The sequence below is a fragment of the Tupaia chinensis genome, unplaced genomic scaffold (assembly GCF_000334495.1).
Source record: "Tupaia chinensis unplaced genomic scaffold, TupChi_1.0 Scaffold148488_1, whole genome shotgun sequence".
Classification (NCBI taxonomy): domain Eukaryota; kingdom Metazoa; phylum Chordata; class Mammalia; order Scandentia; family Tupaiidae; genus Tupaia; species Tupaia belangeri.
Genome location: NW_006208337.1, coordinates 315471 through 331313, shown reverse-complemented (window position 1 = coordinate 331313; position 15843 = coordinate 315471). Strand labels below are relative to the sequence as shown.

Below are 15843 nucleotides of genomic sequence, written 5' to 3'. Positions count from 1 at the left end.
AAGAGCGTAGGAAAGGAAATTCAGAGAAAAATAGAGATGTAAGACACTTGTGGGAAGTAGATCTGTTGACGAGGCTGTGTATAGTATTCTCAACTGGGCTGGACTGAGGTGTACATCATGCTTGGAAAAGTCTCTTACAATATAAATGATGTATAGAAATTGAATGTATGAATACTACTACTAATAAAAAATAAATAAAAATAAGTTATAGGAGATTGCAGATGATGTGGTGGTTAAGGCAGACCTCGCATCTTGCTTTCTCACCACCACCCCACCTGTGTCTCTCTCCGGTCAAAATTTTAAATATAATAAATAAAATTAAATAATTTTTAATAAGTGATAATGATAACTATATACAATCTTAGAAAATATAACTTAAGAGAATAAATAGTATCCATAATCATATGACACAGAAACAGTCATGGGCACAGGTTGCCTCTTTCTTAAAAGTTTACCCATTCATTTCTTCTGAGAGGATGGGAGGGATCACCCCCAATAGGATCTTTTTTTTTTTTTGGAGAGATTTTCACTGTAGGGCGCATGTGCTTGCCAGACAGACAGAGAGAGACATAGAGACAGAAAGCGAGAAATCACCCCCCAGGGGGGATGGTCACGCCGCAATCCCTTCTCCTCCACTCTCCTCTCGGGATCTTGGGCATGCACGCACACGCGCCCGGCGTGAGTTTTAAGCCACCGGGTCCGGGACACGAACCGCGGTCGACTACGTGGGAGTCCAGCGACATAGCCATTACGCTAACTGCTGGTTCCCCCCTCCAATAGGATCTTCATGCTGCAATCTTCCCCTGCCCCCAGCCAGCCTAGATCACCAGCATGTGCATGCCCATGTGTTCTGAGAGACACCCAGATGCAAACCTGGAGTCTTGCCCACGTGGGTCCAGCTATGTTATGCTGTTCTGCCACCTGGCCCTGTAGGAAGCAGTCAAATCTGCACTGATTTTATCTTTAAAGACAAGCGGAGCACAGACTCTCTCTCTTGGGCTGATGTTGCACAGCCGATGCCGTCTCAGCCAGAGAACGCCAGGTGGGGCTTACTTAGAACTATGGGGAGGCAAGATGCTCCACAGCTGCAGGTGATAAGAGAATACATCTGACTTTACTAACTTCTGCATCTCCCTCCCCCATTGCCCTATAAAAGAATCAACCTGGGAACGGCTCAGGGCATGGCATTCTCCATCAAAGACGCCCAGTCTGCCCCAGTCCCCACTTTTCTCTAATTGTTCTTCTGTCTCTGTGTTCATTCCAAAATCTACTGCTGCTCCTACTCTGGAGGGTTCCCTCCCCCTCGGTCCAGCAGGTCTCAGCACGGCTCCATGTTGTTCTTTTAGCGATGTGTGACCAGTGTGGTGGACAGGAGCCCAGTGACTCCTGAGCACCATGTACAAGTCCTGCAACTTTCAGCATCCCAAATGCTCACTGCATTGACACAAATGTAGCGGTGACTAACACAGAAATGGCCTCTGCAGGCTACTGGGCCTGCCCTTGGCAAAGTCACAAGCTTCCCTTTTGCTTTTTCACACACAAGGCTCTGCACAAAGGAAGGCAGCCCAGGAGGGCAGAGGCTGCATCTGTCCTGGGCGTTGGTGGGTGCCGCTGCTCCGCAGCACTCAGGACAGGAGGCACCCCGCTAACAGACACGCACTGCATAAATGCAGCATGGGCCAAGTATCCTTTAGCCAAAATGCTCGCAACCTTTGGATTTCAGAATTTTTGGATTCTGGAATATTTACACATACCTAATGAGATATCACTGGCACGTGACACAAGTCTAAACAAAATCCGTCTATGTTTCATATTCGTTCAGACACAGACTGAAGGCAATTTCAGATGACAGTTCCAAATTCCAACTTGGACTATGACTCATCACATGAGGTCACCTGTGGAATTTTCCACTGTGGCTTCAAGTCAGTGCTCATGAGGTTTCAGCATGTGGAGTATTTAGGATTTGGGATTTTCAGACTAGGGATACTCAGTCTGTACTAGAATTGAAGAAACAACAGGTAACATATTCCTCCCTAAAAACAGTCCCTCCACACCCAGCCAGACCTGTGCTTCTACCACATGACCCTTCTTCAATAACGAGTTCTTCATCTGGATGCACTCCAAACAACTGCCCATGCCAGATTAGTGTACTCATCCGAGTCGCAGTGGATTCCTGAGAGGGCTGTCTTGGGTGAGCTGCAGGCACATACGAGTATGGCGAGGCCTAGGCCTAGTGCACAGTGAACCTCATCCTACAGTGATGCCTCGTCCTAGCATGGCGCCACAGCCACGTGAGGGGTCGCAGGGAAATGCGGAGCGCAAGCACTAGACGCTGCTTTTGCAAATTCCTGTAATCAGTAACTATTTAGATTAAATAAAAAGCTTAAAAATATTACAAGGAAAGGGCAAGGAGGCGAAATCTGTGATTATGATCAGTATCAGTCATGGAAACAAGTACAGTAAAATGCAGGGCATCACACCTCAGTAGCTACACTATTTATATACATGCAGGCCAGTACTCAGGTTTTTTGGGGTTTTTTTGTTTTTTTTTAAGAGAGATTTTTGGTATAGGGTGCATGTGCTCGCCAGAAAGACAGAGAGAGATAGAAAGCGAGACATCCCCCCCGAGGGGGGATGGCTGCCATCCCTTCTCCTCCATTCTCCTCTTGGGATCTTGGGCACACACACACACACCTGGCATGAGTTGAAGCCACTGGGTCCAGGACCTGAACCACGGTCGACTACATGGGAGTCCAGCAACATAGCCATTATGCCAATTGCTGGTCCTCCGTATTCATTTTTAAAAATGATTATTTCGGGAACCAGCAGTTAGCGTAATGGCTATGTCGCTGGCTCCCACGTAGTTGACCATGGTTCGCGTACCAGACCTGGTGGCTTAAAACTCACGCTGGGCACGTATGTGTACGTGCCCAAGATCCCGAGAAGAGAATGGAGAAGGGATTGTGGCGTGACCATCCTCCCTGGGGGGTGATTTCTCACTTTCTGTCTTTATGTCTATCTCTGTCTGTCTGGTGAGCGCACGCGCCCTATAGCAAAAATCTCTCCAAAAAAAAAAAAAAAAAAAGATTATTTCAATATTAGTGAAGGAATCCAAATCGGGCCTCCAGGGAATAAATATCTTGGTTTTGTCAAAAACTCAGCTAGAAACACCATTTGTTCAACATTTCACTCCTAGTTCTCTGTTCTTAAGCGAATGAGGAGAAGGAAGAACTCTCACTTCATGATGGACTGGAGCTTCCCGATCCCCTTTAAAGCATTTTGTATAAGCAGTATGTAAGTAGCTGGTACTTGAAGTTTACACATCATCTATTCTAACATAACTGGATGAGAAAAGTGTGGCTCAGAGCATCTCTTGGGATGACAATGGACACCCCATATGAAGGCCACATGCTACAGAACTCTTGAGGCCAAGTCTCGCCCTGTGAAGTCATGAAATTAGGCGACGGCAGAGCCAGGACTTGGAAAGACAAACCAACACCTCATCTGACACAGAAAGGCTGCAGCCATCTTTCCTCACACGCCCTGCTCCCAGACCAGGACATGCTCCCAGAGAACATGCAGCAAGGACAAACCTGGGCCACGGCCTGCAGTGGGGTGATCAAGCTGCTGTGCTTGATCTGAATGTCGGGAAGGTCGCCATGACGGTAGCTTCTGTACAGAATGACCTGCGCATCCTGCTTCATCTTTAACTCACTCTTGATCTCCTATGATCACAAAAACAAAGGAAGATAAGGATTCCCGTTTGAGAAAATCAGCTGTGCATGAGCAAGAAATCAGGCTCCCTCCGTACCAAGAAGTGATGGTGTTCTTCAGTTTAGTCACTACGTTTGGCCAGAGTATGATAGACTCACAATAAATCCACTATGGCAGAGAGCGGTGAGCAGGCTACTTACGGATTTGTTCATTAGCAACCTAGGGACGAGCACTGGGGACCAGTAGGTGGCGTAGGGTTAAGGTGATGGACTGTCTTGTAGACAACCATGGTTCGAGTACTGGAACAAGAGGCCTGAAACTCATACCAGACATGTGTGCATGCATGCCCAAAATCCCAACAGGAGAATGGAGAAGGAATCGCAATGTGGCCATCCCTTCTGGGGCATGATTTTTCACCTTTTATCTCTACATCTCTCTGGCGAGCACATATACTCAATAACAAAAATCTCTCTCAAAAAAAAAAAAAAAAAGAAAAGAAAGAAAAAGAAAAAAAGCAACCTGTAAGGGAAGGCAGGTGACACAGTGGTTAAGGTGCTGGACTCCCATGTAGCTGGCTACGGCATGAATTCTGGACCCAGCAGCTTGAAACTCATACCAGGAAAAAACACCTTGGTTTTGCCGAAGTCAGCTAGAAACATCATTCACTCAACATTTTACTTCTAGTTCTCTTAAGTGAATTGGAAGAACTCTGGCCTCACTGATGGACTGGAATTTCCTAATCCCCAAAAGCATGTGTGTCCCAAATCCCAGGAGGAGAATGGAGGAGAGGAGATTACAGAATGGCCATCCCCCTGCAGGGGGTGCTAGGGGGTGACTTCTTGTTGTCTGTCTCTCTGGCAAGCACACATGCCCTGTAGCAAAAATTTCTCAAAAAAGAAGAAGGAAAGCAGCAACCTGTATAGTCCTGTAGTCAGAACATACAACTTCAAAACATAGGTTGGAGAGTTGTGCTTCTTTTTCATTCCTCCAAGCAGCAGCCCTGGCTACAAGGCCCAGCATGGTGGTCACCCAGGACAGTCAGCCCTTCTGGGCTGCTCCCACCCAGCGGAGTTGTGAGAGTGCTGGTTTGGAGGGCGCCGGGGTCATACAGTGCTGCTTCTGTCACTGGAGTGCGCACCCGTCTGGACGCCAGCATCCGACAGGAGGCTCGTTTCCTTAGTGTGTATCTTCCATGTAAAACGGTTTTTCTGACCAACCAAATTTTTGAAAAAGATACAAACCTTTTCTCGTTTTTGTTCAGCAACACCTTTTCTGGCATATATCAAACTGAGCTTTTCTTGGTCCTTTAAAAATCGTCTGCGTAACCCCAGTATTTCCGCCCGACTGTCGGTTCCTGAGGAACATAAAGTGGATTTGGTTACAGACGGCCCACACGGTATGTGCCCAAGGCCTCGCCTCCTCCCCACACTCTAGGTGGAAGTGAGGGTACTGGAATGCCCTTACTGAGAGTGCCCACTTGTGTTCTCCTAAAGGCACGGTTATGAGCGATGGCCCAAAAGATGGGTGGGCAGCATGGGAGCTAGAGCAGGGGGAGGCGGGGTGAAGCAGCTCCCGCGGGAGCCTGGGAAGGCCGGTCACTGTCAGGACAGGACATTCCAGAAGAGGGAGGACAGGCGGCCGCAGAGGAAAATCACATTTTACTTTAAAAAAAAATTATTATTTATTTACTTATTCTTATATTTCCTATGCTCTTCCCCTCTTACACTGTGGAGAACGATATGGAGGTTCCTCAAAGACCTTCAAGTAGAACTACCATATGATCCAGCAATTCCACCCCTGGGTATCTACCCAAAGGACAGGAGAGCACTCAGTCGGAAAAGCAATTGCACATCTATATCCATTGCGCCTTTTTCACGACTGCTAAGACATGAAACCAACCCAAATGTCCACAAATAGATGAATGGATTAAAAAATTGTGGCACATATACTCCATGGGATACTATTCAGCCATAAAAAAACAACAAGGCCCTAGAATTTGATAGAAAGGGGACGGATGTGGAAGATCTGCTGCTGAGTGAAGCAAGTCAGGCTATGAAAGAGAGACACATTTCACCTCTTATCATCTTTAAGTTCTACATAGGGTCCCCCATCCTGCCTATGTCGTCCATGGCAACACACAGACAGGGAAGCACTGTAGAACAATCTGAGTCACAGCAAAGGACTGCCACCACCTTAGAGGTTTTCATTTATTTCTGCACCTCATCCCCTCCGGCATCCCCTGGGTGAGCAGCCCAGAGTTGGTCACAGTCACCACTGAAGAGCGGGATTACAGACAGTGCCCAGCAGCTCTTGCAGCAGTGCGTGGAAGCCTGGAGGGAAAGCCTGACTCACAGAAGGCCTGTGCTGTGCCTGTGGGTTTGAAGCTAGCAGACCGAGGGGGAGAGAGGTCTGAGAAGCTTTAGGAAGGGAGGCATCTTCCGTTTGGGCTTTGACGGACCAAGCGTGTAGCAGAGCCAGCTGAGTCAGGAGCTTAGAGAATGGTCAGGGTAGAGGCAAAAGAAGGTAAAGATTTTTGAGAAGCGGCTGAGTGGGGAGGTGTGTTCACGGCACTCCTCCCGTCTGAGGGCCCATCGCAGGAAGGGGTGAAATGCTCCTGTGCTGGAGAACGTGTACGGGCCCCAGATATGCAGAAAGTGCACAGCAGTTGGGAGAGAGGGAAGTGACTGCGTGTGTCTTAGCTCCTACAGTGAAACAGAAGGGGATTTACCCTTGCTCCTGACTCCACTCCTACACCTAAGTTATCATCTGGGTGGTGCCCAGGGTCCTGCCTGGAGCCCCTCCTCTCTGCGGTCTCCCCTGGGCTCTCAGTCCAAGGGCAGCAATTCTCCAAGAGAAACTACCACTTGCCCTCTCCCCAGCATCTGTCAGAGTCCCTCAGCCCTTGCAGCCCGCTCCCGACCCCCTCCCAGTGTTTGTGCTGCAATAGCCCAGGGTGAGTGCTTGGCCCCTGCCCACAGGCCTCCTCCCCACCCCCTCACCTGCCCAGAGCAGCCTCTCTCGGAAGCCTTCCTACCTGTCTCTACTCAGACCTGGGTGGTTGCTCCCTGTAGCTGGATCAAAGCACAGCCCGGCCCACGAGCCTGCTTCCAGGACATCACCACTGCTCCTGGAGCGGCCTGGAGCTCCCATTCTCCGGACCACACAAACTCACTGGTGAAACCCACACACTGAACTGACTGAGGCCCCTGGCCTTCCGAACACATTCCACACTCCATGTCTCTGTCCTCATCCCCTCCCTCCCAGCATCCTGAGTGTCCGCAGCTCCACTCAACACCCAGCTCCAGGCAAACACACATGGGAACTGTGCCCGGACAATATTCCCAGACATAAACTCGAGTGGGCTTATGGACAGACCACGAGGAAGCATGAGCACGGTCTGACCTCTCTCCCACGATGGACCTCACGCTGGTGTACACAGCAGGCTATTCCAGACACGTCCCAGCAACCTACTAACCTTGGCTTTTTCCATCCACCTCATCTCCTGGAAGGCCCAGTCTTTTTTTCCCAAAATCAGGACCCACTGACTTCAGTGGTGTTTTCTGTGCCTTTTCACTCCTCTTGTGAGCGAACAGCAAGGAGGACACAGCATCTGGTGACGAGGAACCCATGTAATCTGCCAGTACATCAACACTGCTCCCGGTCAGCCAATTAAACGTGCTTCTTCCATCTACGACAGGTAGGAGGGGCAGTCAGCAGGTGGGACCCACAGGGAACAGTGCCACACACCAGGCAGGCAGGCCTGTGAGGGCACAGCAGGCAGCCCTGGCACCTGAAGCCCCGCGTCCCCTGCTCAGCTGGGCACGGTGGTCATCACAGGACCGATAAGTAGTGTCTTCTGCAAGATGCCCAGAGCCATGATTTCTGACGTTAACTTCTAAAACTTCCACTGTAAATATTCAAACTAGTCCTAATGCTAGAATCAACAGGCCATACAAAATTATGTAACCAAAAAATGGAGAAGAGTCTGTATAAAATTAAACTATTTTGTTCTATAATTTGTACCTGTGGTCAAAAAACAGTTAATAGCTGAATAAATTACAAATATAGTAAATAAATTAGATTTAGTTCTACTATGCTTTGGAGATATTTTAAATTTGAGGTACTAAATAGATTTTTCTGACAAAAAAATACCTGTACTAAAACTTTCCCTGGTTTTCAGTCAGAAATAATCCTTTTCTCCTTTTTGAAAATGTAGTAATACCTACATAACATAAATGCAGCACCTCGACCACCGTCAGGTGAGCCACCGGGCAGCACTGAGCACTCAGGCGGCCTTCAGCACCGCTCACTCCTCCGACCATTTCCCTCCTGCACAACTGACACTCTGTATCCCAACTAGACAGACTCCATCGCTCCCCTCAACCACGGGTGGCCACCCTTCTACTTTCTGTCTCTGTCATTTTTTTTACCTTTTTTTTTTTTTTGGAGAGATTTTCGCTATAGGGCGCGTGCGCTTGCCAGACAGACAGAGAGAGACATAGAGACAGAAAGCGAGAAATCACCCCCCAGAGGGGATGGTCACGCCGCAATCCCTTCTCCTCCATTCTCCTCTCGGGATCTTGGGCATGCACGCACACGCGCCCGGCGTGAGTTTTAAGCCACCGGGTCCGGGAGGTGAACCACGGTCGACTACGTGAGAGTCCAGCGACATAACCATTACACTAACTGCTGGTTCCCTGTCTGTAATTTTTTAACTGCCAATGGGTCAGAGAGAATGAGAGAGAGAGATGCCTCCAATGGGATTGGTCATGGTGAGATCCCTTCTCCTCCATATCTCCATCCTGCCTGGGCACCCCCACACAAGCGCAACCTGTTGGTCAAACTGCAGGCGCAAGACTCAAACCCTGGTTGCCCATATGGGATCCAGCCAGGCCGCGGGCTAACTCCCCTCCCTCAGGTCAGAGGGCCCTGGCACAGCAGAAGGCATTAAGTGCTGGGTACCTGCAGTTTGTGTAGGGGTGAAATTGTACTGCTGCTGGGTGGCCCTGACCTGCCCAGTCACCGGCCTATGCACTGAGAGGGACCCTTCCTGGGTTCGGGTCTGGAGAGTGCTCTGGGAGGCCTGGGTCTCAACAAACATTGGAGTGAGAACGGTGCTTCGGAAACGCCAGTCAGGATCGATGGTGTATTCCTGCGTGTGAGAACATTTCAGATGAAACAGTGTTCTTTCTTTAGCAACATGAAAATATTTTCACTTCAAACCCAATGGCACCATCGGCGGAATATATCCTGACTACGTATTTCTCTGTTGCAAGCAGCTCTAATTTGTAGTTTCAACTAAACAATGATTTGTCAAGTAGAAAAACTACTTATTATTAGAAGATAAAACCATTTTTCTATTCCTCAACATTGTGCAGGATAAAAGGCTTGATGTAAAACTCTGGCCTGGCACGGCGCAGCATGGCTGTGCCGGGCAAACAACTAGCTCTGCGAAGGGCCTGCCGGCGCCCGGCACAGAGATGGTGCGAGCACGGCAGCATGGCCACAGACGAGGCCCGCCCTCCTTCCAGGAGCACTCTGCACTGCGCAGATGGTCATGGCAGGAACAACTGCCCTGAGGAGGCACAGCCTCACACTGCCGCAAGGAAGGAGAGGGGGCAGGAGGACGGTCCCAAGGAAGGGAATCCGTGTGGCTACAGAGAGTGAGTGGGAGACAAGCGTGGATGCTCCAGAGAAGAATGTGGGGAGGTGCCGAGAAAGCTCCGAGAGCCAGATGGAATGCTCATGGGCTGACAAGCAGAGAAAGCCCAGGATGTCCGTCACTGTTACAGAGACAAGCAATTTACCTGGAATTCACATTCTGACAGAGGATGCTCAAATACGGGGTTTGGATAATCTGGGCTCATGCTAGTCATTTCAAGCAGAAAGTCTGTTGCCAAACTTAAAAAGTGCACTTCTATCTTAGGAGAATATAAAGAATTTAGTGCCAACAGTCGGTCCAAGGTATTTGCAGGTAACCTAGTTTCATGGCTCCAAAAATTTCGAATAATTAATCTGAAAAGCAGAGAGGAAAAAGGCATGTTGCTTAGACACAGACAAACAAGAGGGGAAAGGCACAGCGCCCAGCCAGGTGAAGCTCAGCAGGGGACACGCCACTCCAGACTGCAGGGAGACACCGGGGCGGCAGCACACTGCGATGCTGAGGCCCCATGGGAAGGCCCTGTGCACTATCCAAGGTCTGGTCAAGGCGCTAGACATACACGCGCCTTCGGTCTGGGCTGGCTGGGGCTCTGGGTGGGTCACGGCACGAAGACTCAGCTGGGGAGCCTTTCTCCACTGTATCTCGCTGTCTCCCACTCTCATGAACAAAACAAAGCTGAATTTATTCTGTCCCTGGGAAATGTTCAGTGATGAGTACATAAGGTGAACTATCTTGAAATTGAAGAATCACTTTAAGAAATTACATGTGAGACCAGAAGCCAGCAGATGGCATAATGGTTATGTCGATGGACTCCCACGTAGGTGACAGTACGAGTCCAGACCTGGCGGCTTAAAACTCACACCGGGCCCAAGATCCCAAGTAGAGAATGGAGGAGAACGGACTGCAGCATGGCCATCCCACCTGGGGGGTGATGTCTTGTTTTCTGTCTCTCTCTGTCTGGCAAGCACACAAAGACACATGCCCTATGGAAGAAAACTCTTGCAAAAAAAAAAAAAAAAAAGAAAGAAAGAAAAGAAATGAAATTATATATGAGACTGGGGCCAGCAGGTGGCGTGGTGATTATGACACTGGACTCTCACATGGCTAACCACAGTTTGAGTCCTGAAGCCTGCAGCCTGAAAGCCTTGCCGGGTACGTGTGTATGGGAACGTGCCCAAAATTCCAAGAAGAGAATGGAAGAGTAAGGATTGCAGCGTGCTGCTCACTTTCCCTCTCTTGGTCTTTCTCTGGCAAGAGCCCTATGGCAAAAACATTAAGAATTACATACAAGAAACAGAAAAAAAAAAAAAAAAAAAAAAGAGAGAAAAAATTACAGAAAAATGGAATTAGTGTATAAATCTATTTTGATGCAAAAAAACTTTGAAATCTATGCATAGAGGTTTCACGACACACACTTTCCAGGAACTTTTTGAAGACTCCATGTATAATCTTATGTTGTCTTGCCAAAACAATTCGTTTCAAAAATTACTGTCTTGGGACCAGCAGTTAGCGTAATGGCTATGTCGCGGGACTCCCACGTAGTCGACCGCAGTTCAAGTTCTGGACCCGGCAGCTTAAACTCACGCTGGGTGTGTGTGCGTGCGTGCCCAAGATCCCGAGAGGAGAATGGAGGAGAATGGATTGCAGCATGGCCATCCCCCCTGGGGGGTGATTTCTCACTTTCTGTCTCTCTGTCTCTCTCTGTCTTTCTGGCGAGTGCACGCGCCCTATAGCAAAAACCTCTCCAAAAAAAAAAAAAAAAAAAATTACTGTCTTAAAATATCTGAAGCCTAAGTTAATTAAACACCAGATTAGACTTTATAATTTGTAAATGTTTATGAAATCCAAGTGCAGGTTTTTTTCCCTCTTAAGCTTGTCCATTTATTTCTTCCATGAGCAAGAGAGGAGGAGAGTGTAGGCCCACAGGGTGTTGGCACTGGCACAGCCTCAGCCCTGCCAGCCCTGGGTCGTGGTCATGGGCAAGGATGTGCCCAGTGTACTAGGGCGGCCTCTGGTCTGCACCAGGGACCTTCTCCTGTGAGGCTGTCTCACAGAGCACACGTGACCATGTTCCCTCACGCGACTGTTAAGTCTGATGAATCTGATTTTTTTTAAAGACAGAGTCACACTGTCATGGTCTTGCCTCATCCTCCCAGCTGGAGCTGCAGGCATGTGCCACCCCCTTGGCTTTTACACAATCTTACTAAGTTGCCCAGGACAGCCGCAAGCTCGGGATCCTCCTGCCTCCCCACAATGCTGAAATCACAGGCCTATGCCAGTGAACCTGGCCCTCAGACTGGACCAGGAATCAAATCAAGGCCTTCTGGCGGCCCCAGCCTGCGAAGCACAGCCGAGGCAGCACATGCCACCAGGGTGTGGGGGTGCCATCACCACATTCTGAATGGAGGCAGGAGGAAAAAAGTGGCATGCAAAGTCATACAGAAGGCTCACTGTCCTTAGGGCCAGGCCTTGGTGACACATCCATACGGCGGGCAGGCATGTCAGAGCACAGCAGAGATCACTGAGAGTCCTGCCTACTTCTAAGGTTTCAAACACTGGTAACAGGTTACATGTGATCTCCACTCTTTGGCTAAATGAGAGCAGAATAATCGTCACTAGATTGTCTTTACATTCTGAAGCACAACCCCCTGAACTAGCAGAAAATACTTCATCTATGCTATTTCTTCGAGAGTTTTATTATGTCATTATTAATTTTTAGATTTTTGCCGTAGGGCATGTGCACTTGCTGCACAGACAGATAAAGACAGACAGATGGGGAGTGAGAAAGAACTCTCCACAATCCCTTCCTCTCCATTCTCCTCTCAGGGTTTTGCAAGCACACAAATGCACTCATCAAGAGTTTTATTCTGAAGACATCCATTGAAATGTTTAAGTCTTCATGATGTGGTTTAAAATAGTCATGGGACATGTAATGCTATTTCGGTCTACAGAGAACTGCATCCACACGGGGTCCCGTAAGACCACACTACAGAGCCCAGACGCACAGCGGGCTACTCCGTCAGGTGTGCGAAGTGCACTCTGCTGTCCACATCCGATGAAACTGCCTAAGTTCTCAGAACGTGCTCCTGTCGTTAAGTGACATACAACTACACAGTCTGACTAAACCTTATGAAATAACGAGACACCAGGAATGCAAAGACATTTCTAGAACTGCTGAGGAATACTCTGTGCTAGTCTAGAAAGCAATATCCCCAGGAGCTCATTGTCCAGGCCCAGTCGCCCCAGGAAGAGCACATACTGAAGTTCAAGGTTCTCGTCGATCAGTCCTTGAATCAGCACATCTTTTGCCAGTTTAAATATTTCCTGGGAGTCGTCATCTGCTTGATTTTCTGGATCTCTATTTGAGGAAATGACAGAACAAGATTTTACTAGTCTCTTCTAGCCCTGCTGTTCAGCCCAAACGCACTGTCAGGAATAAAAGCGAGAGCTGGCTCTTCCCCTGAACGGGAACTGCCAGTCACCATGGGCCCCCCCTCTCACAGGTGTGAGCCTGGGCCTGCGGACTCATAGTCATTCCCAACAGGAAGAAGAGACAGGAGCAGGCACAGAGGTGACAAGAGTCGAGGGACACCATGGTGGGGGCACAGTGTTCTTGAGGGATGAGGCACCCAGTAGACTTCTATTTGTCTTGACAGACCTCAAAGAGTAACTATGGAGCCATAGGGTGCCCGAGCAGTAATGAAACTGGACACACATGGGAAGGTCTCAGGTTCGTGTCCCAAGGCCTCCCTGTACGTGGCAAGCATGCATGTGACCATGAACCTGCTGGCTTGGGATAGGGAGTGAACCTTGGCTTGAGGGCCCTCCTGTGGGTGCCTGTCTCTGTCTCTCATGGAAAAGAATAAATACAGAATAACTATATCAACATGTTACAAAAGCAGGGCACTTCAACTTTGAACTCGGAAATTTCACTCCCTCAGTATTTCCCACAGATTCATGAAATGAGTTCAAATACGGACACAATCCAGTATACTGACACGAACTGATTTAAATTATTAAATATTTGGTAAAAAATGTTTTATTACATTCCAGATTGCTTAAGGTACCCAAACGGTGCCTAAAAATGGCCACGAACACGTTGGCAACCAGCTCACCTGTAATTGTCGTGAATCCACATGAGAATGTTGTACATCTGCTCTCGGCACATGGGGGAGGGGTGGGAAACGAATTCTACAACAGGGCTCAGCAGTTCTCGGAGCTCCACTGGTTTCAATTTTGCCATTGTCTTATAAATTATGTCCAAACACACCTTTTGTCTTTCATCATCTCTGCAGTAAAAGGGATTTTGAAACTTTCAAAATCTGACAAGCAACTTTGTCTTCTTCGTACTCTTTTCTACTTTCAAAACCTCTGCTAGGCATTACTAACTTAAATAAAATTACGTTCCTAAAAATAATGATCAGGACTGGACTGAAGCTTATCAGTAATCATGGCGCTTTTCAAGACTGAGCCACGTGAGAAGATTGGGGGTTGTGCTCGGAGACTCCTGGAAATGTCAGGCGCATGCCTGCCCACGGTCCGGGGCCACTGTAGCTGGGGGACCACAGCGTGAAGACCCTGGTGGAGTGCTGCCTCTCCCACTCACGAAAGAAACGTACAAAAAATATATCATAAGCTACATTATTAAAAAGGAACAAATTCATTCAATGTTCCATCCTGAATTGAATGCTAGAAAAGAAAAAAGTTATTAGGAAACTGATAAAATGCTAATAAAGTCTGATTTAATTATTAGTTATGGACTAATGTTAATTTCTTAGTTTTGACAAATTACCATGATCATATAAGATGGAAAAACTGAATTCTATGTACTATCTTTTAATTTTCCTGTACAATAAAATTATTTCAAAATAAAGTGTATTTTAAAAAACACCTGATAGGGGCCAGCAGGTGGACTCCCGCATGGCCAACCATGGTTTGAGTCCCAGACCTGGCAGCTTGCTCTCTTACTCCCCCCAACCTCCTCTCTCTGGTGAACTAAAAATAATAATTATTATTATTATAAATACAATTAAATAATTCTTTTAAAAAAACCCTCATAATGGCAAACAAAATGAGCAAAAAAAATATAAAACATTTCCAATGAAAAAGAATGGTTTCAAGTGTTAGCTGCTGTGTCATACAGTGAAGATAAGAGCAGTCTGGTCCTAAGTAAGGCAAACACCTTTTCTTGTTGTGTACATCTTTTTAAAGCACCCAGCTTAGAGCCCTGCACACAGAAAGGACTCAAAGTGTTTACTGAGGGAAAGTAGGGCTCCGTGGCATACGCCCTGTTACTGACACACCACCCTTTCATTGGTAATTTACTACTACACAAAACACACACAAACCAAGACTACCTAGTACACAGAAGTAAGTGATCAGAAGCTTCCTGTTTTAGTATTTTGTGCTATGATGTGATTTTGAAAATCATTGAACAGTTTTAACATGTAACTGGAAGGCTCATACCTGGCAAAACAGGTACAGAACACAAAACCAGGCCTCTTAAGTCTGCAAAGAGCCTGAAGTGACGCCTGCATTTGCCGGGAAGACTCCGGCCCACCAGGCTCTCACGCCTTCCCTATGCTGTCCTCACCTTTTCTTCTCAGGTTCAAACTTCACAAGCACAAGAGACTTCAAAAAGTTCAAGGAAAGATGGATTAAAGTGGGAGTTTATTTTGCAGCTAAAAAACCCTTTTGAAATCCATGTGAGTGTCTTCATAATATGCATTTCCATGAAGGGGAAGTCCCTACAAGTGCCTCTCATGGAATCCCATAGGTTCTTCTTGAGCCAGGAGACCCCTGAGCAAGCGGGTACCCTGGAGCAGGGGGCAGGCACCTGGGCTGGGGCCACTCACCTGTGTCTCATGACATGAATGAAGTCCTTGCTCTTCAACTGGAAGAACAGGTCTGCCATTTCCTCTGCTCGACTGAGCACCACCTCCAAGCAGAGTGTCTTCATCACCCCATGAAATTTGGGCAGCAGGAAGAACACGATGTTCATGAACCTAGGCACGAGGACTAGTGAGAGGCTCACCATCGCCCTCCCCTCGCCCCCATGTCCCCACAGCCTATGGGCCACCAGCCATCAGGGGAAGGAAGCTTGGGCTGCTGTGCTCACACACAGTTATCTGCCTCACCTGTCAGCAAGTGGAGGGAAACTCCGGGCCAACTTGCTCAAACACATGATAAATTTGTCCTCCATCGTGTGCTGATGCTGCCTCAACTGTTTTACCACCAGCTCACACACAGACTCCTCCAGCACCTGAAAAATGAAATTTCCCCTCAATACACAAAGATGGAAGCCGATGCTAGTTCTGGAAAGCGCATTTCTCTTAAGTATTAAATGAACCCAAGAAAGGCACCGATGCTGTCACTTCTGAGGTTGGTGAGGTGCGAGCTGAGAGGGAGTGCTAAGAGCTGCTGGTGTGTGTGAGCCATCGACAGTACAGTGCAGGGTCCTGGAGCTC

The 15843-nt window shown here is 48.0% G+C and overlaps 1 protein-coding gene across 1 annotated transcript in view; it reads right to left on the bottom strand.

The window, feature by feature from the left end:
* Nucleotides 1-15843, bottom strand: part of PRKDC (protein kinase, DNA-activated, catalytic subunit) — a 203018-nt gene that overhangs the window by 66162 nt on the left and 121013 nt on the right. Inside the window, exons 53-61 of the mRNA XM_006170448.3 lie at nucleotides 15514-15638; nucleotides 15232-15381; nucleotides 13492-13665; nucleotides 12636-12734; nucleotides 9522-9729; nucleotides 8677-8866; nucleotides 7190-7402; nucleotides 4956-5068; nucleotides 3594-3725 (exon numbers count right to left, since the gene is read on the bottom strand). Of these exons, the coding sequence (XP_006170510.1) occupies nucleotides 3594-3725; nucleotides 4956-5068; nucleotides 7190-7402; nucleotides 8677-8866; nucleotides 9522-9729; nucleotides 12636-12734; nucleotides 13492-13665; nucleotides 15232-15381; nucleotides 15514-15638 (1404 nt within the window). The remainder of the gene's footprint in view (nucleotides 1-3593; nucleotides 3726-4955; nucleotides 5069-7189; nucleotides 7403-8676; nucleotides 8867-9521; nucleotides 9730-12635; nucleotides 12735-13491; nucleotides 13666-15231; nucleotides 15382-15513; nucleotides 15639-15843) is intronic.